Raw genomic sequence first — 26,724 nt, 5'->3', positions numbered from 1 at the left:
CGGTGATGTTGTAGTCTTCCAGTGGAGTTGAGTGAGAACAAACTTTGGATTGCAGCCTCGGTCCGACAATATTAAGCATCTTATTGGCATTTAGCACCAGGAACCAGCATCACTGAATTTATCCCTTTATTCCCTGTTCTCAGTTTTCAAATTCTCATTCCTGTTTCCAAATCCCTCCTTGGCCTCACCTCCCCCTCCCTGTCTCCGTAATCTCCCCCAACCCTATAACCCTCCAAAATATCTGTGCTCCTCCAGTTCTGGCCTCTTGCTCATCCCGATTTTAATCACTCCACCACTGGCGGCTGTTCAGTTAGCTGTCTGAGCCCTAAGCTTTGGAATTCCCTCCCTAAACCTCTCTGTCTCTCCACCTCTCTCCTCCTTTAAGATGCTCCTTAAAACCTATCTCTTTGACCAAGCTTTTGATCACCTTTCTAATATCTCCTCCTTTGCTTCATTGTCAAATTTTGTTTGATAATCACTCCTATGAAACACCTTGGAATGTTTTATTACGTTAAGGTGCTATATAAATGCAATTTATTGTTCTGTGAGAATTTGCTATGATAACAGGGAGACTTACCAGCTTTGGAACAGGAGAAGGCCATTCAGCCCTTTGAGTCTGTTCTACCATTCAATTAGATTCTGTATCTTAACTCCATCTACCTGCTTTGGTTCCACCGCCTCAACCCTTGTATGTAAATTTTTTCAAAGGTCACCAGGTGATTGAAGAACAAAGGCGCCGATTGGCTGAGCTAAAGCAGAAGGCTGCAGTCGAGGCCCAATCGCAGTGGGATGCTTTGCATGGTCAGCACCCGGCAATGTATGGCCACCAGAGCCAGCCTTACACCCTAAGCGGACAGCACCAGCCTCAACTCATCCACCACAGCATCCTCCACCACCACCCTCAGCCTCTCTCCACCCAGCACGGCGTTGACATGGACCACGCCTTCGACACGCTCAGTCTGGAAAGTTCGGACAGCTTGGAGACCAGCGTTTCCACGGGCAACTCTGCCTGTTCGCCTGACAACATGTCCAGGTAAGAGAAAGAGGCCGCTTATGGATATCTGGTTGGCCATTTTGTCTGGAATTAGTGGAGTTGATGGGCTAGGTAGAGAGAAACTATTTCCTCTGATGGAGAGAGGCGAGAACAAGAGAGGAATAACTTTAAAATTATAGCTAGGCCTTTCTAGAAGCATTTCTTCACACAAAACTTAGTGGATATGTGGAACTTTCTTGCCTCAAAAAGCTGTTAAGGCTGGGGGTCAATAATTTGAACTTTAATTGTAGCTTTTCTTCATCCCTTTCATGCTGCTTTATGGTGAAGAAAGTTTGGAGGTTGTTGCCCATTGTCACTCCCTAACTGCCTGGTTGGGTTGACCCTCTCATCCCATCCACCAGCCCACCAAGGTGCTGATGACTAACTCAAGGCAGCACTTTCAGTCAGAAGGTTGTGGGTTTAAACCCTACTCCAAAGACTTTTTTTCACCTTTCATTGGATGTGAGCAAGGCCAGCAGTTGTTGCGCCAATCACTAATTGCCCCTTGAGAAGGTGGTGGTGAGCTGCCTTCTTGAACCGCTGCAGTCTCTGTGGTGTAGGTGCACCCGCAGTGCCATTAGGGAGGGAGTTCCAGGATTTTGACCCAGCGACAGCGAAGGAACAACGATATATTTCCAAATCAGGATGTTGTATGGCTTGGAGGGGAACTTGCTGGTGGTGATGTTCCCATGCGTCTACTGTGCTTGTCTTGCTCGGTGGTAGAGGTCATGAATTTAGAAGGTGCTGCCTAAGGAGTTTTGGAGAGTTGCTGCAGTGCGTCTTGTCGATGGTACATGCTGCTGCCACTGTGCAGCGGTGGTGGAAGAAGTGAATGTTTGTGGGTGGGGTGCTGATCAAGTGGACTGCTTTGTCCTGGATGGTGTCGAGCTCCTTGAGTGTTGTTGGAGCTGCACTCATCCAGGCAAGGTGACACTCCTGACTTGTGCTTTGTAGATTGTGGACAGGCTTTGGGGAGTCAGGAGGTGAGTTATTGACTGTAGAATTCCCAGCCTCTGACCTACTCTTGTAGCCACAGTACTTATAAGGCTAAACCAGATAATCTAGGCTGACATATCCTGTGCAGTACTGAGGGAGTGCTGCACTGTCAGAGGTCCTGTCTTTAGGATAAGATGTTAAACTCAGGTCCTATCTGCCAATTCAGGTGGACGTAATGGAGTACATGGCACCATTCTGAAGAAGAGCGGGAGAATTATTCCCTGTATCTTGGCCAATATTTTTCTCTCAGCCAACACGCTAAAGACAGATTATCCAGTCATTTAACACATTGTTGTTTGACATCCTGAGGTTGTGAAAGGTGCTATGTAAATGCAAGATCTTCCTTTCCCCATCTCATGATGAAAATCTCACTTGTGACCCCTCTCGCAGTATTAGCTCATCACAATGGACCTTAGAACCTGCTCCAATGAGTCTTTGCTTTTAATTGGATGGCAGTGGGGGTAAAATCCAACTCCATTTGAGGGGGGAGGGTGGGTAAAAGAATCAGCGGGTGCAGATCACACACCTCTTATACCCCCATCCACCTGACCTATTAAATTTTATCACATGCTTTCATGTCCCCAATAATTGTTTCCACCAATAAGAAGCTTCATCTTTGGCAACTGGGCCTTTGACAGCAACCCAAACAGTTCAGACTGAGCTCTCCTCCTTTAGCACCAAATCCACCAGTGAAAGTGAACTGGCACCATAAACCTGGACTGAAATTTAATTTCAGTCAATATGGGAGAGAGGTTGAGGAAATAGTTCTGGGTCTTGAAGTGACCAGAAGTGACCAGCCTTTGGTCAAAGAATCAGGTCCCGCAGAAGGATGCCGTTCGCCCAGCTCTCTGAAAGGGTTAACTAATCCCACTCCCCCATTCTTTCCCCACAGCCTCACAAATGTTTCCTTTCATGTTTTGGGCCATGATACATTGTGAGATCGGTTTCTCAAAGGGGAAGTACTCAGCCCTCTGAAACTTGGCTTTAGGCTGTTTGATCCAGAATTCTGAATGTTGGGCAGAATGATGGATGCTCTCTCCTGGGTGGCCTTATCATGCTTTGTTAGTGCGGCAATTACTAAATGGGCAGGTGACACAACATGAGCATTACACTAGGATTCATTTCAATAGTTTGACATGTTCTCCAATTTAGACATCAGAGGCCCAAAGCTTGGTGATTAATTGGAATGTCAACTGTCTATTGAGAGCCTGTATTCCAACCTAGTTCTGTATAACTCACACGGGTTTCCCTGTCAGCTTCTGTATATGTACAGGGAACAAACCATTCTCGACTGGTCTCTGTACAGTACGCACCACATTTTAAAAAATCAATGCTGCCTCTTATTGTCAGTCTTTTCACATGTACAGTGCACAGCAAATAGGAAAAATATGTGTGACTTCTGTGTCTCTGTACAATACACATTGAGCAAAAGAGAATAATTTACTCCCACCTGTAAGTGTACTGCACGTGTGTCAGTAAGTGTTTGTTTGCTCCTGAATCTGTACAGTGCATATAGTTAGATGGTAGTCAGTCTAAGTGTTTAATAATGTACTGCCTGAGTGTTTCTTAGCATCTGGCATTGTATGGTCTTCATGTGTATCAGAGAATGGAGCCATATAGTGTGACAAAACAACAACAACTTGAATTTATATAGCACTTTTAATGTAATAAAATGTCCCAAGATGCTTCACAGGACCATTATTAAACAAAGTATGACACTGAGCTACGTAAGGAGATATTAAGTCGGATTGCCAAGAGCTTGGTCAAGCAGGTAGGTTTTAAGGAGCGTCTTAAAGGAGGAAAACAAGGAAGAGAGGCACAGAAGTTTAGGAAGGGTATTCCAGAGCTTAGGGTCCAAGCAACTGAAGGCACAGCCACCAATGGTGGAACAATTAAAATTGGGAATGTTCAAGAGGTCGGAACTGGAGGAACTGAGAGACCTCTGAAGGTTGTGGGGCTGGAGGACATTACAGAGACAAAGAGGAACGAGGCCGTGGAGGGACTTGAAAACAAGGATGAGAATTTTTAAATCAAGACATTGCTTGGCGGGAACCAATGTAGGTCATCAAACACATGGGTGATAAGGGAACGGGACTTGGTAGAATATGGGAGGCCAGCCAGGAATCAAGTCTAGAAGTAACAAAGGCATGAATCACAGACAGATTAATAGTAATCCGGAAATCTAGACTAATAAACCAGTGAATTCAGATCCTGCATAGAAATATAGAAAATGGAAGCAGGAGTAAGTCATTCGGCCCTTTCGGCCTGCTCCGCCATTCAATGATCATGGCTGATCCTCTATCTCAACATCATACTCCCGCTCTCTCCCCATACCCCTTGCCGCCTTCAGAGTCCAGAAATCTATCTATTTCCTTCTTAAATATATTCAATGACTTGGCCTCCACAGCCTTCTGTGGTAGAGAATTCCACATATTTACCACCCTCTGAGTGAAGAAATTTTTCCTCATCTCAGTCTTAAATGGCCTACCCCATATCCTGACCCCTTGTTCTAGAGCCCCCCCAGCCAGAGGAAACATCATCCCTGCATCCAGTCTGTCCAGCCCTGTCAGAATTTTATATGTTTCAATGAGATGCCCTCTCGTTCTTCTAAACTCCAGTGAACACAGGCCTAGTCAACCCAATCTCTGCTCATACGACAATCCTGCCATCCCAGGAACCTTCGCTGCACTCTCTCTATGGCAAGTATATCCTTTCTTAGGTAATGAGACCAAAACTGCACACAATACTGCAGGTGTGGTCTCACCAAGGCCCTGTACAGCTGCAGTAAGATATCCTTGCTCCTGTACTCAAGTTCTCTCGCTATGAAGGCCGAGATAACATTTGCCTTTTTAACTGCTTGCTGCACCTGCATGCTTGCTTTCAGTGATTGGTGTACAAGGACACCCAGGTCCCTTTGTACATCAACATTTCAATCTATTACCATTTAAATAATACTCTGCTATTCTGTTTTTCCTACCGAAGTGGATAACTTCACATTTATCCACATTATAGTGTATCTGCCGTGTATTTGCCCACTCACTCGACTTCTCTAAATCGCCTTGAAGCCTCTTAACATCCTCCTCATCACTCACATTCCCACCTAGTTTCGTATCATCAGCAAACTTGGAAATATTACATTTGGTTCCCTCATCCAAATCATTGATATATTTTGTGAATAGCTGGGACCCAAGCATTGATCCCTGTGGTAACCCACTAGTCACCACCTGCCATTCCAAAAAAGACCCATTTATTCCTACTCTCTGTTTCCTGTCTGCTAACCAATTCTCAATCCATGCCAATATATTACCCCCAATCCCATTGCTTTAATTTTACACACTAACAAAAGCCTTCTGAAAATCCAAATACATCACATCCACTGATTCTCCCTTATCTATTCTGCTAGTTACGTCCTCAAAAATCTCCAGTTGGTTTGTCAAACATGATTTCCCTTTCATAAATCCATCTTGACTTTGTCGAATCCTGTTGATATTTTCCAAGTACCCCTGTTATCACATCCTTTATAACAGATTCTAGCATTTTCTCTCCTACTGATGTTAGGCTAACCAGTCTGTAATTCCCTGTTTTTTTCCCTCCCTCCTTTTTTTAAATAGTGGGGTTACATTTGCCACCCTCCAATCTGCTGGGACTGTTCCAGAATCTAAAAAATTTTGGAAGATGACAACCAATGCCATGGCCGTTTGAGAATTTGAATTCAGTTTGAAAAGCGTGGATAATGAGAAGTTGGCCTGAGTGAAAGTGACCATGAAACTGTTGGATTGTCGTATAAACCCAACTGGTTCACTATACTTTTGGGAAGGAAACCTGCTATTCTCACCCAGTTTGGCCTACATGTGATTATGGTCTCACACCAACGTAGATGACTTTTGACTGCCCTCTGAAGTGACTATTCAGTTGAATCAAACCAATACCAATTGGTCATTATTCATTCACTAGATGTGGGCACCGCTGGCAAGGTCAATATTTACTATCTGCCCCTAACTGCCCTGAGAAAGTGAGACTGAGCCGCCTTCTTGAACCGTTGCTATCGGTTATCGGTTTTATACAACTGAGTGGCCACTTCAGAAACCGTGTTGTTTGGTATGTAACTGGAGTCACAAATTGAACAAGATCACCCCCTGGAGGAGGAGCAGAATATAGGAACAAGAGGAGGTCATTCAGCCACTTGAGCCTGCTCCACACCCAATGTGATCATGCCTAATCTGTAGCTTAACTCCGTCTTCCTGCCCAGGTTCAACAACCTTTAATATCCTCACATAGCAAAAATCTATCGATCTCAATTCTGACATTTTCAATTAACGCCTCCCGGCCTCAACAACATTTTGGGGGAGTAAGTTCCAGATTCCCACTAGCCTTCATGTGAAGATATGCTTCCTGGCATAAACCCTGAAGGGCCTGGCTCTAATTTTAAAGTTCTGCCCCCTTGTTCTGGACTCCCCCCTCCCCTCCATTGTAAAGTGAAGAACCAACACTAGTTGTTGGTCAACCCATGTAGGTACCTGGAGTTGGAGTGTGGGGGCATTTAGCAATTGAATAATCTACCCTAATACGTTGACCAACAAGTTCCATCCCATTAGCACATCCCTTGCCTTCCAGTAATTTTTCTTCTATCAAAATACAACATGGCCCGTTACTGGTTTCTTAGATTCTGCGTTGTCACATCTCCTCACCCTTTTCATCTTTCTCCACTTAAATAAAAACAAACTGTTCATTTCGGCAAACAAGATACTTACAGCGTACAGGAAAAGTAAGTTGCCATTATGTCGAGTTCCCCCCATCCAGCCCACTAACTCCACCTGTGGTCCTTTTTTAAAAATAACTTTCAAATGTCTTTGGAACCTAACTTCTGTCCAAATGTGAAGGTTAAAGCATGCGGGCATGAGGGGAAAGACCAACATCTTACAGCAAAACCTGTATGGGGAGGCGGTGTGCAGTGGTATTGTCACTAGACTAGTATTCTAGAGACCCAGGGTAATATTCTGGGGTAAAGGCAAAATACTGCGGATGCTGGAAATCTGAAACAAAAACAAAAAAATGCTGGAAAAACTCAGCAGGTCTGACAGCATCTGTGGAGAGAAAGACAGAGTTAATGTTTCAAGTCTGTATGACTCTCCTTCAGATGCTGTGGGGACCTGGGCTTGATGGTGAAATCTGAATTCAATTTTTAAAAATTTTAAAAGTCTGATGATGACCATGAAACCATTGCCGATTGTTGTAAAGACCCATCTGGTTCACTCACGCCCTTTAGGGAAGGAAATCTGCCGTCCTTACCTGGTCTGGCCTACATGTGACTCCAGGCCCACAGCAGTGTGGTTGACTCTCATATGCCCTCTGAACAAGGGCAATTAGGAATGGACAATAAATGCAGCGATGCCCACATCCCATGAACAAATAATTTTTTAAAAAATCATCGACATTCCACAAGTGTCACGGATTTCCAGCTCTTTGCGATGTTCAGCGAGTGTTTTGCTGTCTGCCCTCTTGAGTGGACGAGACATTTCCCTTCCAGCCCAGGCCTCTCGTGTGCTGTTGACTGGTTATGAGGAGCTGCACGCGTGCCATTACCAACAGGGTGACCAAATGTCCCATGTTTTAAGGAATTGACCCTTATTTTGAATACTTGTCCCACATCCCCTCAGGGACGCCCTTTGTCCCGTGTTTCTAGGGCAGCCTTTGGGAGACTTGATCCTGGGATATTTGAGCGGGACTGCAAGTGAGTGAGTCGGCCAGCAGGGAGATGATAATGTTGTGACTCAACAAAATAAGTTGTAAGTTTTAGTTGATTTTAACCTCCCCAAACCACCACCCCGCCCCCCCCCCCCCCCCCCCCCCCCCCACCTACCCACCGGCCTCCTATTATGGTCTCAAGACCCCCCCCCGCCCCCAAGTCCCACAGTCAGAGTGTCCTTTCTTTTGTTTCATAAGAGTCGGTCACCCTGACCAAGAAAATAATAAAAATAAAAATAGAAATCGTTTTTCTCCATCTACCACATCAAATCCTTTAATTGTATTGGGCGTCCCTATTAGTGTGAACACTACCTTCCGTGTGGAGTTCGCCCCTAACTTAACCTGTGTATGGGGCACAATTCACCAGAGGCTGCTGTTTGCACATAGGGACGGACTCTTGACGCACAAGACAATCTGAAGGGCACCAGTTAATGATGATAGAGGCTAGTATCTGGAGCAGATCTGTGTCTGGGAGCTCCACCCTGTGCACTTGCACGTTCCCCTGTGCGAATGAAGGATGTAGCCAGAGGGCACATCTTTTGTTTTCTCTTGTGCGCTTCAACTCTGAAATGCATGTTGATATTTCAAGTCTCTGGCAGATTTGTAGCCCTGAGCAAAACAACACTAAGGGACCGCAACCACACCTCATTGCCGTGAAAACCACAACATTCCAGTGTAAAAATACCACTCTGAAAGAGCTGAGCAAGACGATGCATTAGCCCCAAACAGATTCAACCCCTTGCACTTTCATCAAAAGGCAACCACGTTGACCCTGTTGCCCTTGTCCTAATTCATACAATTCCCCTTCCCCTATCAGCCCCCGTGCTCGCTGACCTACATTGGCTCCCGGTCCAGCAATGTCTCAATTTTAAAATTCTCATTTTTGTTTCATTCCTCCATGGCCTTGCCCCTTCCCTGCCCACACCGTCCCTACCTTAGTAATCTGCTCCAGTCCTACAAAGCAATGAGGTCTTTGCATCCTCCAAATTCTGGCCTCTTCAGCACCTCTGATTTTAATCGCTCCATCATTGACAGCCGTGCCTCCAGAGCAGCCTTGGTCTTAAGCTCAGGAATACCCTCCCTACACCTCTCTGCCTCTCCACCTCTCTTTCCTTCTTACTCCTTTGACCAAAAATATTTTTTTTGGTCATCTGACTTGATATCTCCTTATGTGGTTCAATGTCATACTTTATTTTACAACGGTCCTGTGAAGCACATTGGGATGTTTCATTACATTGAAGGCGCTTTAGAAGTGAAAGCTGTTGTGCATTGAAGTTGCTAAGCAAATGCGCGTGATTGTTGTATGCCAGTGGGGGTAGAGTAGTCTGTAGCAGGAGAGGTCTCGTCACACCCTGATCCTGATCCTGTGACTGGAGTTGGACACTCCAGATTTTGAGCGGTTGTATATAAAATTCTTAAACCTAAAACAGATGCCATTGTCTGTATCTTTTAAAAACAGTATGGCATTTTCCATAACACTTCTAATGATGCGGGAGCAGTAGTTATAAGAATATATTTATACAGCCCCTTACCCCAGGATCTGAAAGCCCCTTATAAGTACTGTGAAGTGCAGTCATGTTGAAATGTAAGAAAGTAAAGCCCTTCAGTGGTTATGAAACACTTTGGGACCTCCTGAGGTCATGAAAGGCAAGGTATAAATTTGAGTTCTTTTTATGTTGGGGACATTGTACTAGCTAATTAAACCATTTCAGTTTTTCTAAAACGGGCTGATCAAGGGTGACGTGGGTACAAGCCCGTTGAATTGTTGTTTGTGTGAGCTGACCTTTTCAGCTGAAGGTTTTCTGATGTTATCTGACCGATCAGTGGCAGTGGGACCAGCTTGAGTCTGTGACACACAGCTGATTGCTTACTCTCCATCTCTACCTGCGGTGTGATGAGGCAGTGCTGCGAGAGTCTAAATTCAGCTTGGCGAGACCTGAAACCATCCAAGCCTCTGCTACCCGTGTCCTAACTTGCACCAGGTTGCCCATTCATCACCCCCTTGCTCGCTGACCGACCCAAGCTTCTGGTTAAGTAAAACCTCAATTTTAAAATTCTTGCCTCTGTTTTCAAATCCCACCATGGCCTCGACATCCTACAGCCCTATGGCCTTCCGAGATCTCTGTGCTGCTCCAATTCTGGCTTCTTGAGCATCTCCTCCAATTTTAATCACTCCACCCTTGGCAGTCCTGTCCTCAGCTGCCTGAGACCCAAGGACCCAAGCTCTGGAATTCTCTCCATAAGCCTCCCCATCTCCTTTCCCTCCTGTCAGACATCCCTTAAACCCTATCTCTTTCCCCAACCTATTTGTCAACTGTCCTGGGATGTGAATGTCGCTGGCTAGACCAGCATTTATTGCCCATCCTTCATTGCCCTTGAGTGAGTGATGGTGATCCACCTTCCTGAACCGCTGCAGTCCATGTGAAGGCGTTGGAGTGAGTGCAGAAAAGATTCAGGAGAATGATTCCAGGGATGAGGAACTTCAGTTGTGCAGGCAGATTGGAGAAGTTACAACAGTTTTCCTTGGAGAACAGAAGACTGAGAGGAGATTTGACAGAGACATGCAAAACCACGAGGGGTCCGGACAGAGTAGATAGGGAGGAATGGTTCCCACTCGTGAAAGGATCGAGAATGAGAGGGCACAGATTTAAAGTAATTAGTAAAGGAAGCAATGGCAACATGAGGAAAAGCTTTTTCACGCAGCGAGTGGTTAAGGTTTGGCATGCACTGCCTGAGAGTGTGGTGGAGGCAGGTTTTCAAAAGGAACTAAGTCTGTTTTCTGAAAACGAAGAACGTGCAGGGTTACCAGGAGAAGGCCGGGGAATTGCACAAAGTGAATTTCTCATTCGGAGGGCCGGTGCAGACAACGATGGGCCAAATGGCCTTCCACTGTGCTGTAACAATTCTGTGATTCTGTGATGTGGTGTAGGTACACCCACAGTGCTGTTAGGGAGGGAGTTCCAGGATTTTGACCCAGCGACAGTGAAGGAACGGCGATATATTCCCAAGTCAGGATGGTGTACAGCTTCAATGTGGTGGCCTTCCGATTTATCTGCTGCCCTTGTCCTTCTAGCTGGAGATTGCAGGTTTGGAAGGTGCTGCTGAAGGAGCCTTGGTGAGTTGCTGCACCACCTCAATGAGACAAGTTTTTGTAAAAGGATATTAAGAGTCAGGGAACAAAGATGGGTAAATGGAATCAACAGATCAGCCACGATCTACTGAATAGCAGAGCTGAACGGTCTCTTCACGTCCCTCTGTAAACCTTGACCTCCACCCATCAGCAAAGTTTCATATAAAATGGCGCCATTTAGAGTGTCAAATGTTTGTGATTAAGGCACGTCCAGCCCTGGAGAATTCCTAGACATTCTGTCGTTTCAAAGAAAAACATTGCCCATTATCTCGATGAGACTTCGCATTTCCTCCTCTCAGATCTGACTTGTGCTTTAGGGGAAAAAAGAGACTACAGTGGGACACTGAGTCATTCTGTAAAATAGACTCCGATTGCGGTGTCTGTTTTCAGGTTACAAGTGGTTAATTATTTCCTGACACACACAGGAAATCAGTATGGATGGTAATTAATGGAGAGTTAGTCTGTTGAAGGAGCTGCCTGTCTGCCTGCCTGCTGCTGGTACCTACCGCCCGCTGAATTGAGGAAAATTCTTTATTTTTCGATTCTCTGGAACTTTCTCCTCAATTCCCCAGGAGAAGAGAGGGGAGCTTCGCTGGGGTTCATTTTCACTCTCCGCAGTGCCCCTCTGCGCCTCACCCATTCCTCACGTGAGTTCAGACCCGTGAATTTTGCCGGGCTGTTTGACCGCAGGGGCATCGCTGATTTCGACACTTGCCCTAGCTGCCGTTCCGACCCCCGCACCAACTTTCCAGTGAGGGTGGGAAAGTTGCTGGACAGTGATCAGGAGTAGTGTCAGTAAAAGTGAAGCTGTCTGATTGTCACTAGAAACCCAACTGTTTCAGTAAAATCCCCTTAGGGAAGGGAACCTGCCGTCCTTACCCGGTCCGGTCTATTATGTGACTCCAGTCTCAGACCAACGTGGTTGAGTAGTCATCATTCTCTGAAGTTTCTTAACAAGCCACTCAGTTGCATTAAACCACGAGTAACTAGGGATGAGCAACAAACTCCACATCCTGGGAGTAAACTAAAAAAAAGAAATTTGACAAAGACAGCGTTACAAGGTACAGGAAAAGAACAGGGAAGTGTGGTTAGAACAGGCATTGCATAAAATTGGTTTGTGTTCCCTTCAGCTTTAGAAGGTAGAGTGGGGATCTAATTGAGGTGTTTAAAATTATTAAAGCATTTGATAGAGAGATGGAGAAAGCGATAGAGAGAAATTATTTCCTCTAGTGGATTGATTCAGGACAAGGGGTTCACCTTAAAGTTAAAGTTAGACTCTTCAAGGATGCAATCTAGAAACAATTTTTCGAACAAAGGATGGTGGAAATCTGGGACTCGCTCTTATCAAAAACTGTGGATGCTGGGGGTCAGCTAGAATTTCAACTCTGAGATGGGTAGATTTTTGTTCATAAAGGATATTATGATATGGCAGGTGGTATTTTCCAGGCTGACCAAACCCCAAAGGGAAACTTGGCCACGTTATCACAACGATTTTGCAATTTGTATTTATTATGAGAACTGAAGTCAGAAATAACGAGTCCACTACCACCTTTAGAGATTTTAAAGATTAAATTAAAACATTTATTTAACAAAAGAAAAGAAAACTTAAACACACAAGACCAGTGTTACACAGTTACTTAGTCTTATAACAGTTCCCAAAACTTCTATTTAACTATACTCCCAGCTGCACACCCCTCTCAGGCAACAGTCCAAATAGGTTCTGAATCTATAAAACATCCAGCAAGATTACTACAAGTGCCCATTGTTGCTGTAAGGGAGGTGTTTCACAGCTTCTCTCTCTCTCTCTCACTCGATAATGGAACTCCAAAGGCTTTTAACACAACCTTGGTTCCTGGAACAGCAAACTTCTCCAGAGTGGCTAGGGGCTTTTTCCACAAGCCTGTTTCACAGAGCGCACCTTTCTAGATCTCACATGGCCACCCTGCACACAACTTTCCATTTTTATCTAAATATTTTTCCTCCTTTTTGATCTGTAAATCCCATTGTTTCAACCTGTCTTTGATAGTTACTATTCCCAGAATATAAAATCTTTTATGTTGCCATTATGGCCAGAACTTTTGGGAAAAATTAACGTAATAACTTTGCCTTATTTACCTTGCCAGCTGTAAACGTCTTACCATGACCTTCTGAAAAGCCAACAACCTCTCTACTTATCTAAAAATGCAAATTCCATCTTACTTAGCTCGCCAATTAGCATTTCAACTTCCTGGCTTTTACACTTAACCCCTTTGATGATTCAAACCTTGCAGTCTAACAGCCTGTAGTTTACTTAAATTATTCACCCACCCAGAAACATAGGGCAGAATTTTCTGCCTGTTGGGCGGGTGGGCCTGACCCAATCTCCGGCGGGCGGGGAGCCAATTCCCGCCGGAGAAGTGGGCCCTGCCGCCATTTTATGTTGGCCCGCCCAGCAAGATTACTACAAGTGCCCATTGTTGCTGTAAGGGAGGTGTTTCACAGCTTCTCTCTCTCTCTCTCACTCGATAATCTAACTCCAAAGGCTTTTAACACAACCTTGGTTACTGGAACAGCAAACTTCTCCAGAGTGGCTAGAGGCTAGAGGACGTCGCGTCTGGAGGGAAGCGCTATGTGCTTCCTGTGCGGGCGGGGGGGGGGAATTCCCCAAAAGCGAGAGTGCGCTCTTTCGCGCATGCGCATTGAAAGAGCACACATCTCCCTGAGGCTAAGTGCAGCCTCAGGGAGATCGCTTCCACCTTGAAAAATGTTAAAAATAGAAAAAAAAAATTCCCTAACATGTCCCCCTCACGTTGAGATGGGACATGTTCATAATATACATACTAACTTTATTAAAATGTTTAAAACCCTGCATGAAACCTCATCCCGCCGCTGGATGAGGTTTCATGTTTTCTCTATTTGCCGCCGGGGCTCCTGGCTGACCCGCCAACCTTAAGGTTGGACGGGCAGGTCCTTTAATTGGTTAAATGATCCTGTCAATGGCCTCAATTGGCCATTGACAGGTCGGCGGGCGCACAGCTGATTTTGCTGCGCCTCCGCCTTCCCTAAAATTTAAATGGGGCGCGGTGACGCCGGGGATTCCGCCCGAAGTCATCCCGCATCATTTTACACATCGGCAAGCGGGCCCCGCCCCCTGCTCACCGACGGCAAAATTCTGCCCTTACACCCACACAAATACAAGCCTGCATTAAAGTATCCCACAGTAATATAAGAAAAAATATGATAGTCCCTTTACAGAGATATGGGCCAAGTTGGGTACGGATCATAGGGTCAGAAAGGCACAGAGGAGGCCATTCGGCCCATTAAGATCAGCCATGGTCTAATTAAATGCTGGCACAGAATGGCCACCTCCTGCTCTTTTACTCATAACATTATTTTTAAGAAGTGCAGGATTTTCCTGGAATTTATCCCACTTCACAGAAGGTCAGGAAGCGGACAACTCTCCTGCCAAAATAAAATCTAGGAATTCTTATGATTTACATGGACAGTTATGACATTTTTTATAGCTACTTCTGAATGGAGAAAGGGTTAACTGTAACAGGGGTGAAAATTCTCTATCGGCACGGTCACTGGAAGCTGCAGGACACACTATCTGGCTATGTTGTGGATTAAATGTGAATTTGGACAGCCACACCCCCCCGCAAACGCCCACAACTGCACTGAAAAATCTGTTCCTTCTGCACAGTGGCATAAACAACAAATACTACGGAGCAGAGAAATGGGATTAGGGTAGATAGTCCTTGATGCCGAGCTGGCACCAGGAGAGGCTCAAAGGGACTGAATGGATTCTCTCTGTGCTGAATTATTTTCCCCATCTTCTGTTCCCCTCGTAGGCAGCAAGTTCCAGGTCATTATCACTCACTGCAAAAAAAAACAAACATTTTTCCTCACACCTCTTGCCCCAAACCTTCAACCTGTCCCCCCTTAGTCCTTGTACCGTCAGACAGTTGGAACAGCTCTTCTTTCTCTGCCTTCTATCTCAAACCTGTCATAATGTTTATCAAATCTCCCCAAGGCAGGTGAATCACTGGGAGCTGGTGCGGGGTTACTGGGATAGAATGGGGAAACGGGACTGACCGGAGAGCTCCACAGAGGGCTGGCATGGACTCGATTGGGCATAATTGCCTCCTTCTGTGCACTTACGACTTTATAATTGCTAGGATTCTGTGACTGGATAAAGACTCCATTCCAGGATTTCCTGCCAACTTCACTCCGCTCCTTCCGCCAAGTGCACTTGTTTCATGTTTGCGTTTGTTAAGTTTTACGGAGGGAGAGAGAGAGAGAAAAGCAATAATTCTCTCAATCAGTCTAACTCCTAATTAAGAGGAAGTTTTTGCCTCTACCCGAGTCACCTTATTAGCTAAGCTCACCCGAAGATGAGGGTGTGGAAGAAGATTTTCGCAGTTCTTTTCTGCTGGGAAGTGTAACCAGGCTTGTGTTGAACTGATGGCTTCTAATCATTCCAGGAACTGTGGCAGGTGAGAGTGTGTTTAATGCAGCAAGAGCTCTCTCTCTCTCCCTCTCTCTCTCTCTCTCTACTTACTGATTTTCTTTTACAGTTTTTAGATACTGTACATCAGCATTTGTACTTAGCAAAAGCCGAAAGGTCTTGTTTTTTTTTTACAAAATGTCTTAGTTTTTGCAAACAGGAAGCATTTCTCCAGCTGCCAGGGGTTTGGGAGCGAGTTGCTATGTTTGCTTGTTATAGGGGGCTGTGTGTTCTGGGCATTGGCTCCTCGCCTCTGGTGAGCCCAGAATTTTGTCCGCATTTCCTTCTTCTCAATCTGTGGCAGGGGACAGTCCGCCATGTGAGATCCTGGCACTTGGTACTTGAACTTTAAACCCTCCACTTGAGGTTTCTGCCTGGGAGCTTGTGCTCCTCGCACAGTTTTTGGCACGAGTTCCAGAGCCATTAACATTTTGAAGCCTGGGGTACCAAAATAGAGCATTTTAAAAAAAGATTTAAATGAGGAGCTTGCCTTTGGATAATGGAGGGCTTTACAGAAAGTGGTTTTATCCCTATTCTATAATAATGTGCATCAGATTGGCTCGGTTGGTGGAAGTCTCGCCTCTGATTCAGAGGCTTGAAGCTCCTAGAGAAAGTCCAGGACATGAGCACAGAGTATGGGGCAGTATCAGACAAACCATCCCTCACTCTAGGCTTCATGCCAAGGCTCCTCTCACCTGGTCAATGACGACCATCACTAATTTTCAAGAATCACAAGTTGTCTTCTCAGTAAAAGATAAAAGCAAAATGCTGCGGATGCTGGAAATCTAGAACAAAAACAAAAATAACTGGAAAACCTCAGCAGGTCTGACAGCATCTGTGGAGAGGGATACGGTTGACGGTTCAAGTCCGTATGACTCTTCATCTGATGAAGGGTCATACGGACTCGAAACGTCAACTGTATCCCTCTCCGCAGATGCTGTCAGACCTGCTGAGTTTTTCCAAGTATTTTTGTTTTTTGTCTTCTCAGTATCCTGGTCAATACTCTCCCCTGCACTAGTGGTGGGTGTTTGTCATGAAATCTCCCTGTGTTTGTGAGATCTTGCTGTGTACAAAATGGTCATTGCATTTGGCCACTTAATAACAGCATGCACTTCAAAAAAGTTCACTGTTTGGAATGTATAAATGAGCCTCCTGGAGCTCTCTCACACAAATATGCAAAACTGACAGCTGGTGTCTCGCATGTTCTCCCTGAATCTTGCTGTCTGCCAGCTCCCTTTCTCTGTCACTCCCACATTTTTGCTCCCTCCCCACGTCTCACCCACGCAGCCCCTCCCTGCATCCCGCCTGTGCGCCCCCTGCTCACTCGTTCATGCCGCTTGACCAACCACTTCGTGAAACATCAGCTATTTTGTCGTCAGTAACAGAACTGAGATCTGTATCTACTTGGCAAAAATTATATTGGGGCTAGGAGGTTTAAATTACGTGGACAAGTTACATAAACGTGGTTTGTATTCCTTGAGTTTTAGATGATTCAGGAGTGGTGTAACTGAAGTGTTTGAGATGAAAGAAAGATCCTGTAGGGTTGGTAGTGAGGAACTATCTCTTCTGATGAGGGAACCCAGAACAAGGAGGCAGAGTCTTAAAATTCCGGGCCATCCAGGAGTGATGTCACTGTCTCTGGATACAGGGTAGGCCATTTAGGACTGAGACGAGGAGAAACTTCTTCACTCAGAGGGTGGTGAATATGTGGAATTCTCTACCACAGGAGGCTGTGCAGGCCAAGTCACTGAATATATTTAAGAAGAAACAGATAGATATCTAGACTTTAAAGGCGTCAAGGGGTATGGGGAGAGAGCGGGAGTACGGCGTTGAGATAGAGGATCAGCCACGATCACATTGAATGGCGGAGCAGGCTTGAAGGGCCGAATAACCTACTGCTCCTATTTTCTGATTCTATGTTTAGGAAGCAGCTTTTTACAGGGTAGAAATCTGGAATTCTCTCCCCTCAGCTGCAGATTCTGAGGGTCAGTTGGAACTTTCAAGACTGTGATCGGCTGAGATAAGGGTATTGAGGGAGATGGAGCAAAGGTGGGAAAATGGAGTTTTGATGTGTAGATCCGCAACTGATGGTAGAACAGGCTCAAGGGGCTGAATGGCCTTCTCCAGTTCTTATGTACCTTAACTTTGCCACCGATTCTTCCCTGTGTCTGCTTATCCAATTTATAAAGAGTTTTACAAATTCTCACTAAAACATATAATCCTGTTAAATATTTAAAATTCCTTTGCACAGACTGTTTATTTTCACTGTACAACAACTGACATATCCGAAGTGACATTAATGCACAAAAACCTCCCAAGGCATCAGTAGAACAGAAGAAATTAACTGAATTAATGAAAATTTGGGTAAAGAGATTTGAGGCTTCACCAGGAAATCAGTGAAGAGTTATGAACTCATGGGGAGTGAGTGGGCTGCAGCGAGGGAGTTGGAGGGTGGGAAAGAGGCGGGGGGGGGGGCAAAAGGGAGAGATTTGAATAGACTTTGAAAGGAAGATTTTGGAAGGGAACTTGAGAGCGATTACAAACTGGCCTATCTAATGTTCATTTACAGTGTTCTAGGTATCAGCTGTGGCTCAGGTGGTATTACTCTTACCTCTCAAACAAATAATTGTGGGTTTAAGTCCCACTCCAGAAACTTGAGCACATAATCTAGTTTGACACTGTGCTGAGGGAGTGCTGCATTGTCAGAGGTGCTGTCTTTCAGTTGAAACACCCTCCCGGGTGGGTGTGAAAGATTCCACAGGTACAGCGAAGTTCTCCCCGGTGCCCTAGCCAATATCCATCTCTCCACAGTATCACTAAAACTGATTTTCCTTTTATTCATTCACATGATGTGGGCGTTGTTGGCCAGGCCAGCATTTTATTGCCCATCTTTAATAGCTCTTGAGAAGGCGGTGGTGAGCCGCTGCTTTGAATGCACCTGAGTGGCTTGCTAGGCCGCTTCAGAGGGCAGTTAAGAGTCCACATTGCCATCGGTCTGGAGTCACATAAAAGGCCAGGCAGGATGAAGATGGCAGATATACTTCCCTAAAGGGCAGTAGTGAACCAAACAGTTACTATTACTGGTACTAGCTTTTTATTCCAGATTTATTTAATTATGCCATGGCAAGATTTGAACTGCTATCTCAGGAGACCTCCAGGTTACCAGTGCCATCTCAGGATAAGTCCAGACCTCTAGGTTACCAGTCCAGTAACATAACCACTATGCTACAGCACTACATAACTAATCATTGCTGTTTGTGGGAGCTTGCTGTGCAGAAAATGGCTGCTGCATTTCCTACATTACAGGAGTGACTACACTTTAAAAAATAATATGGCTGTGAAGCACTATAGGACCCCCCTTCTTTTCTCTATAAGTAGAAATGAAGATGATATTAAACTCCATCCACTTGAAAAATCGAAAAGCCCCCTAATCTCAACATCTTGCTCATTTTTTTTTAAATATATAAATGATTTCATGCCTGTTGCTTCGTCTGACCTCCCCATAAATCCATTCCACATGTTGATTGCTCTCTCTAAGGAAGAACTACGTAGTATTGTAGCATTGCTAATGTACCAACTTGAACCTGGGTCCACTTGTCCTATTATCCCTGTTTAACAGACAGATTTTCTGTCTGGTTTATTCACTAAATTTGAGGGATTGATGCCTTGAAAATGATGAACAGGTTTGACAGGATTGAATTAGAGAAAATGTTACCGCTTGTGGAGGAATCTAAACCTCTGGGCCACAAGTGTAAGATAGCCACTAATAAATCCAATATATAAGGAGAAACACTTATGGGAATGTGGAACCCGCTACCACAGGAAGTGGTTGAAGTGAATAGTTTAGACGCATTTAAAAAGAAGCTAGATAAGCTTATGAGGGAGAAAGGAATAGAAGGATATGTTGATGGGATCAGTTGAAGTCGGATGGGAGGAGAATCGTGTGGGGCACAAACACTGACATGGGCCAGCTAGGCTGAATGGTCTGATTCTGTATCTGTAAGCTCTGTGTAATTCTACACATCTCCAATGAGTTACTTTCTCAGATACTTTCTTTTCAAGTCAAATAGCCTGAGGTTCTCCAGTCATTTCTTGTTACTCAGCCCCTCCGATAGGGGAGACCAGACTCATGGCTTGTGCTGCGAGAATTTGAATTTTTTAAAAATTAATTCATGGGATGCGGGCGTCGCTGGCTGGGCCAGCATTTATTGCCCGCTGCTAATTGCCCTCGAGAAGGTGGTGGTGAGCTGCCGCCTTGAACCACTGCAGTCCATGTGGTGTAGGTACACACACAGTGTTGTTAGGGAGGGAGTTCCAGGATTTTGACCCAGTGACTGTGAAGGAACGGCGATATATTTCCAAGTCAGGATAGTGTTTGATTTGTAGGGGAACTTGCAGGTGGTGATGTTCCCATCTATCTGCTGCCCATGTCCTTCTAGATGGCAGTGGTCGTGGGTTTGAAAGGTGCTGTCTAAGGAGCCTTGGTGAATTCCTGCAGTGCATCTTGTAGCTGATACACACTGCTGCTACTGTGTGTCAGTGGTGGAGGAAGTGAATGTTTGTGGATATGGTGCCAATCAAGTGGGTTGCTTTGTCCTGGATGGTGTCCAGCTTCTTGAGTGTTGTGGGAGCTGCACCCATCCAGGCAAGTGGAGAGTATTCCATCACACTCCTGACTTATGCCGTGTAGATGGTGGACAGGCTTTGGGGAGTCAGGAGGTGAGTTACTCATTGCACGATTCCTAGCCTCTGACCTGCTCTTGTAGCCACAGTATTTATATGGCTAGTCCAGTTCAGTTTCTGGTCAATGGTAACTCCCAGGATGTTGATAGCGGGAGATTCAATGATGGGAATGCCATTGAACGTCAAGGGGCGATGGTTAGATTCTCTCTTGTTGGAGGTGGTCATTGCCTGACACTTGTGTGGCGCAAATGTAACTTGCCACTTGTCAGCCCAAGCCTGGATATTGTCCAGGTCTTGCAGCATTTGGACATGGACTGCTTCAGCATCTGAGGAGTCGTGAATGGTGCTGAACATTGTGCAATCATCAGTGAATATCCCCATCTCTGAATCTCTCTCTCGCATTTCGGTGACCAGAGCAAAAGTTGCAATAAATATTCGTGAATTAAAAAACCAACAGCCAATCCATAGTGAATGTCACCTGTTCTTGTTTAATTGAAATCAGTGGAAGGCAAAGCTCATTGGACAGGAAAGAGTAAACTAACTTCATTTGTGTATCATCCGCATGAAGGAAACATCAGGTTTCCAGACTAGGTTACTAGTCCAGAATGTATTTATATATTGAAGTCTATGCACAATGTTTCACATGTAACACCCAGAATGCTTTGTTTCTTCCAGGTATGTTTTTTTGATTGGTTTCCCTATAGGGGAATAATTATCTTCCCAGATTGGTCACTATAAAGCTGATTTAATGTCTGATCTGGTAGAAAATAATTTCAACACTGGTCTTGGAATGGTTTATTATACTTAAGGTGCTATATAAATGCATGTTGTTGTCGGTCAGGAGAGGATCCTGGAAACTGGTTTCATTCGAACTCCTGCTCTGTGGTTTTATTTTCCATAGACAAGATTTAAAATTCAAGTTGTTCTTGGATAAATATTGGCCAGGACTCTGGGGGGAATTCCTTGTTCTTCTTTGAAATAATACCATTAACGTCCACCTGAAAGGGCAGATGGGGCCTCGGTTTAACATTTCCGCTGAAAGATGGCACTTTGAACAGTGCAGAATTCCCTCTGTACTGCACACGGAGCGTCAACCTGGATTATGTGCTCAAATCTCTAGAGTGGGTCTTGAGCCTGCCGCCTTCTGAGTCAGAGATGAGATGCATTGGGGTGGGGAATGGGATCCGGAAGTTTTAATTTACACAAGCCGAGTCTCCCGGTTACAGCAGGGTGATCTCCCCAGCAAAATGCAGTAAGTGGAGGATAGTTTTACACACAAATGATGTGTGAAAAATCAATTCCAGTCACGTTTAGCAGTGCAGTTTCCAGGTTGATGGACAGCGGAATTACCCAACCATCTCCACTTTGACAGGACTTCTGGCCAAACCGTGTGCAGTAGGATTGCCGACCCTCCACGATTGGTCTGAAGTCTCCAGGAACTGAGTCTAATTTCCAGGGCCCTGCTCCGAGAAAAGCCCTGGGCAGAAAATGATATTCATTACTGCCCATTAAAATTTATTTCCCCATTTTCTGGGATTACTTTTGTTTATTAGATCCGGCGGTATTGGAGTTGTGGGGTGGACAAAGGCTATTTGACAATCAAGAAACACCCAATTGAATCACATTCTATTCACTTCCTCATCGGTGGGATGGCAATGTTCTGTGTGGATAGATGTGTCAAGCGGCCAATGAAGGGAGCATGGGGGCAGGGCAGCCTGAGGCAGAACATCATGTAATGGAACCTTCAGGCATATGTTCAACCACAGTTGCTAATTCTAACTTCAGCCAAAAAAATAAATCCTAGACGTGCCTTAACTCTGTCCCTCAGCAAACGCAATATCTGTTAGATGTTTTCAAATCTAAAGTAGCTAAGAATTAACAGACAGGATAAAACATGAAACCTGCTGGTGGCTCCCATCCTGAGATAGCCCACCTGAGTGTTTTGCTGCCAACTGTGTTTTGTACGGTTTTGAAGAATGCAGAGGGTTCATTCAGCATTTTAATAAGAGCGACATGCGTGGAGCAGACAGCTACTGGCCTAGGGAGAAATGTTATCCTGCGCTGTTCGCTGGAGCTTGGGTATATTGGGTAATGTGGTGTGAAGGTACAAAAACTGACATCTGCACCAGTCTGGGGAGGTCTGCTCACTCGTGAGCCCCTCCCCCCCACAACCCCTCTGCCCACAAAAATAACCTCTTGAGGCTGGCTTCATTTAACAGTGCAGCACTGAGCTATTTGAATGGCAAGTAGGCCTGATGGGCTGAATAGCCTTCTCCTGTTTCAGACAATTGGAACAGGCTCCCAGTTGGGCAGTGGAAGCCCAAAAGCCTAGAATCAATTCACACTTGAATTATGTGATGGAAGTGCAGGAACAATAGAGCAGTTATAATTGGGGACATTAATTATCTGAATACAGATGGGGATGGTGGTAGTATAAAGGGCAGAGGCGGGCAAGAGCTTCTGGAGTGTGTTCAGAAGCATTTTCTACAGCAGTATGTTTCCATTCCAATGAGAAAGGAGGCAGATTTGGTTCTTGGGAATGAGGTTGGCAAAGTGGATCATGTGTCAGTATGGGAACATTTAGGGGATAGTGATCATTGTATCATAAGGTTGGCTATGGAAAAGGACAAGGAGCAATCCAGAGAAAGAATAATTAAAGAATCAAAGGTTGGCAGGCAAGATTCTAACCTAACAATGTGTTATCTTTAGAGATAGTTCAAATACAATCGAGGTATATTCCCACAAAGGGGAAAGGCAAACAAATCCAGAGCTCACTGGATGCCAAAAGAGATTAGAGGTTAATACAAAGAAAACATGTGCCACTGACAGATGTCAGGTGGATAATACAACCGAGAACCAGGCCGAATATAGAAGATTTCGATGGGAAGATGAGTTGAAATCCCACCATGCTAGCCTGTGAATTTGAATTTGGTTTTTAAAAATCTGAAACATCCTTTAGTGGAGGGAACCTGCTGTCCTTGCATAACTCCCCAGTCCCACACCAACATGGTTGACTCGTAACAGCCTCCTGAAGTGGCCTAGCAAGACACTCAACTGGTGGCTTAAGAAGGTGGCTCACCACCACCATGTTCTTGGGGCAACTAAGGATGGGCAATAAATGCCAGCCTTGCCAGCGACACCCACTTCCCATGAATGAAAACACTGTCAATCTCACTTTGTCATTTTTATTTGACATCCCAGTTTCAAAAATGGCTCAGCTGCTTCAGAGGACAATCAGGAGTCAACCATGGACTGGAGTCTCATAGAGGTCCAGAGTGGGTAAAAAAAGGCAGGTTTCCCTCCCTCATGGATGTTGGTGAACCAATTGCAACGTTATGCCAGTCATGGTCACTTTTACTGATACTCTTTAGGGGAGAGAGTTTCAGATTTCCAATACCCTTTGTGTGAGGAAGTACTTCCTGATTTCACCCCTGAGTTTGTCTTTTTTTCATTTTGATCTTGTTTTCTAAAATAATTAATACAACCGTATTTAATCTAAAATTTGAAAATCTTGTAGGTTATTAAAACGAGTCTTATTGGCATCTCCCGGTTTTAATTTCTGATTGTTTCTTCTTCTTCCTGGGAAGTGCCAGTGGTGTAGATGTCTCTAAGATCGAGGAGATGGAAAAGATGTTGAAGGAGGCACAAGCTGAGAAGGCACGACTTTTGGAAACAAGGGTATGTACTTTGGGATTTCACTAAAACTGACAGCCAACTCATGGGAAGTTCAGGAAGTGAAACATGTCATTACGCCAGTTAGATTTCATTGGAAAAACAAAGAGCCTATTTCCTGCCAACCGCCCCACCCATTCCCCACCCCCAAGCTATTTCTAGATTATCCCCTCCATCCCCAGCTGATTCCCTCCATGCCACTGGCTGATGGTACAGGTGCTGACCTGCTTTGATGTCCCCCATAAGGGCATAAGAAATAGGAGCAGGAGTAGGCCATTCAGCTCCTCAAGCCTGCTCCGCCATTCAATACGATCATGGCTGATCTTCTACTTCAACTCCACCTTCTCACTCTATCCCCATATCCATTTTCTCCATAAGAGTCCAAAAAAATCTAACAACCTCAGTTGTGAATATACCCAATAACTGAGCATCCACAGCTGTCTGGGGTAGAGAATTACAAAGATCCATAATCCTCTGAGTGAAGAAATTTCTCCTGACCTTGGTCCTAAGTGGCCACTGACTACTCCTGGGACTGTGACTCTGTGTTCTAGACTCTCCATACAGGAGAAATATCTTTCACTGATGGTACTTTCCAAACCATCAGCCCTGTTCACTCCTCCTCCTCCCTGTAAATTCATGATAATTACTCATTGAGTCATCTCCTCTCCAATTCACTCAGCATTTCAAGACTGCAAAATTCTTCATCAACCTCAGTCTTCAGTTCCTACAACCTACTTTGAAAACTCAAGCTTAAGTACAAATCAGGAAACATAGAAAAAAAGAAAATAGGAGCAGGAGTAGGTCATTCGGCCCTTCAAGCCTGCTCTGTCATTCAATAGGATCATGGCTGATCGTCTATCTCAACGCCGTACTCCCACTCTCCCCTCATACCCCTTGACGTCTTGAGAGCCCAGAAATCTGTCTATTTCCATCTTAAATATATTCAGTGACTTGGCCTTCACGACCTTCTGTAGTAGAGAATTCCACAGGTTCACCACCCTCCAAGTGAAGAGGTTTCACCTCATCTCAATCCTAAATGGCCTACAAGGACGATACCAAGAACTTGGGTGTCATAACTGTCAGGAAATACTGAACTGGCTGGGCTCTTTTTTTCTGGAAGAGGCTAGGAATTGACTGACAGAGGTCTTCAAAATTATGAAGGGGTTCAATAAGGGTAGAGGTAGAGAAGTCCTTTCCAGTTGTGGGGGAGACCAGAACCAGGGGCCATAAATATAAGACAGTCACTAATAAATTCGATAAGGAATTCAGGAGAAACCTCTTCCCCCACAGAGTGGCGTGATTGTGGAACTCGCTAACACAGGGAGCAGTTGATACTGACAACAGATTCACTTGAGGGGAAGCTAGATAAGTACATGAGGGAGAAAGGATTGGAAGGATATGTTGAAGTGTGAGATGAAGTAGGGTGGAAGGAGGTGTGTGACTCTTCTAAACTGCAGTTTCACTTGAGGCTTGTTAATATTTAACCTTTCAGTTCCATAAACATGTTACAAACTAACCCCAGGCTAGGCTTTAGCCAATGTTTGTTCACAGCACAGTGGGTGATGTACCATCCTGGCACACAGTACGAAATAGCAGATTGGAATCGAGCACATTGCTTCCTGCTTCAGATCAGCCAGCCCCAGAGCCTTCAATAATACTTCACAACCATTTCCTGTTTAAATTCCAGTAGAAATTAAAATGTTCAGATCTTTTTGGGTATTTGAGGATTGAAATTCAGAAGTTGCAAAGTTTCAGGGAGTGCTGGTTATGTATGTACGTATGGCATGTACGTGTGTGGAGCATATGTGTGTGTGTGTGGTATCTATGTATGAGTGTGTATATGTGTGTGTGGTATCTGTTTATACGGGTGTGTATATGTGTGTGGTGTAGATACATATAAGTGCATGTGTGTGTATATTGAAGAACATGTTTTGTGATGGTGATTAAACACACAAAACAAAAACAGAATTACCTGGAAAAACTCAGGTTTTTCAGCATCAGCGGAGAAGCTGCCAGACCTGCTGAGTTTTTCCAGGTAATTCTGTTTTTGTTTTGGATTTCCAGCATCCGCAGTAGCTTTTAGCTTTTTGTTTTTATCTCTGTGATTAAACACACCATCACTTGGAGCTTTAGAGGCAACTGTCCTCACACAAAAAGTGCAAACATTTGTTTGTAAGAGGATCTGCCCATCTTGTCTTAAACAGGCAGCTGCTGATTTAGGGAATGTTTCTTAAAGGTGCAGTGAGGGTAAATCACTCTAATGCCCTCAATTTGAACCCATTTCTGAGCCCTGTATATTCCCTCAGTCCTGTTAGGCAGGGAGTTCCAAAATATGGACCCAGCGGTGGTAAAGAAAACGATGATAAATGTCCAAGTGTGTGACTTGGAGCTGGGGTTGTGTTGCCATGTGTCTGCTGCCCTTGTCCTTCTAGGATGTGGAGGTCAGGGGTCTCAAAAGAAGCTGCTGCTGCTGATGACTTTGTGAGTTGGGTCAGTTTTCTGGCCTCTGACGTTGATGCCGTTTCCCCTCTCCCTCCCCACAGGCTCGTGAGATGGAAATGCGCCGTCAGGCCTTTGAAGAAGAACGCAAGAGGCGGGAGGAGCTGGAGAAGAGGCTACAGGACGAAACCGATCACCGGCAGCAGTTAGTTGATAAAGAGGTCAAGATGCGGGAGAAACATTTTTCACAGGTACCTGGGTTGCCGTTAACTTATTTTATTGATGAGATTGCAGAGCAAGTGAAAAGACTCCTGGCTCCTTGGCAATGGTGTAGAGCTGTTGTGATATTGTACCTCCACCTTTGCTGATTGGCTTTTTCGATACTGGCACCACTGCCAAGCTGCAAACAACAATAACTTGCATTCATATAGCACCTTTTAAATTAGTAAAACGTCCCAAGAATATTAGCAAATTAAGCTCGACACCAAGCCAGATGAGGAGATATTAAGACAGGTGACCAAAAACTCGGTCAAAGAGGCA

The 26,724-nt window shown here is 44.9% G+C and overlaps 1 protein-coding gene and 1 long non-coding RNA gene across 7 annotated transcripts in view; both read left to right on the top strand.

Moving 5' to 3' along the window:
- LOC144671358 (uncharacterized) overlaps nt 1-26,724 on the top strand; it is a 399,896-nt gene that overhangs the window by 295,944 nt on the left and 77,228 nt on the right. The gene's annotated exons all lie outside the window — the stretch shown is intronic.
- phldb1b (pleckstrin homology-like domain, family B, member 1b) overlaps nt 1-26,724 on the top strand; it is a 220,419-nt gene that overhangs the window by 177,732 nt on the left and 15,963 nt on the right. For all 6 annotated transcript variants that reach the window (XM_078533068.1, XM_078533070.1, XM_078533067.1 and 3 more), the window contains 3 exons: nt 709-1,033; nt 23,661-23,751; nt 26,289-26,435. In XM_078533068.1, the coding sequence (XP_078389194.1) occupies nt 709-1,033; nt 23,661-23,751; nt 26,289-26,435 (563 nt within the window). The remainder of the gene's footprint in view (nt 1-708; nt 1,034-23,660; nt 23,752-26,288; nt 26,436-26,724) is intronic.

The sequence above is a fragment of the Cetorhinus maximus genome, chromosome 2 (genome assembly GCF_964194155.1).
Source record: "Cetorhinus maximus chromosome 2, sCetMax3.hap1.1, whole genome shotgun sequence".
NCBI lineage: Eukaryota > Metazoa > Chordata > Chondrichthyes > Lamniformes > Cetorhinidae > Cetorhinus > Cetorhinus maximus.
This window is presented reverse-complemented; position numbering and strand designations above follow the sequence as displayed.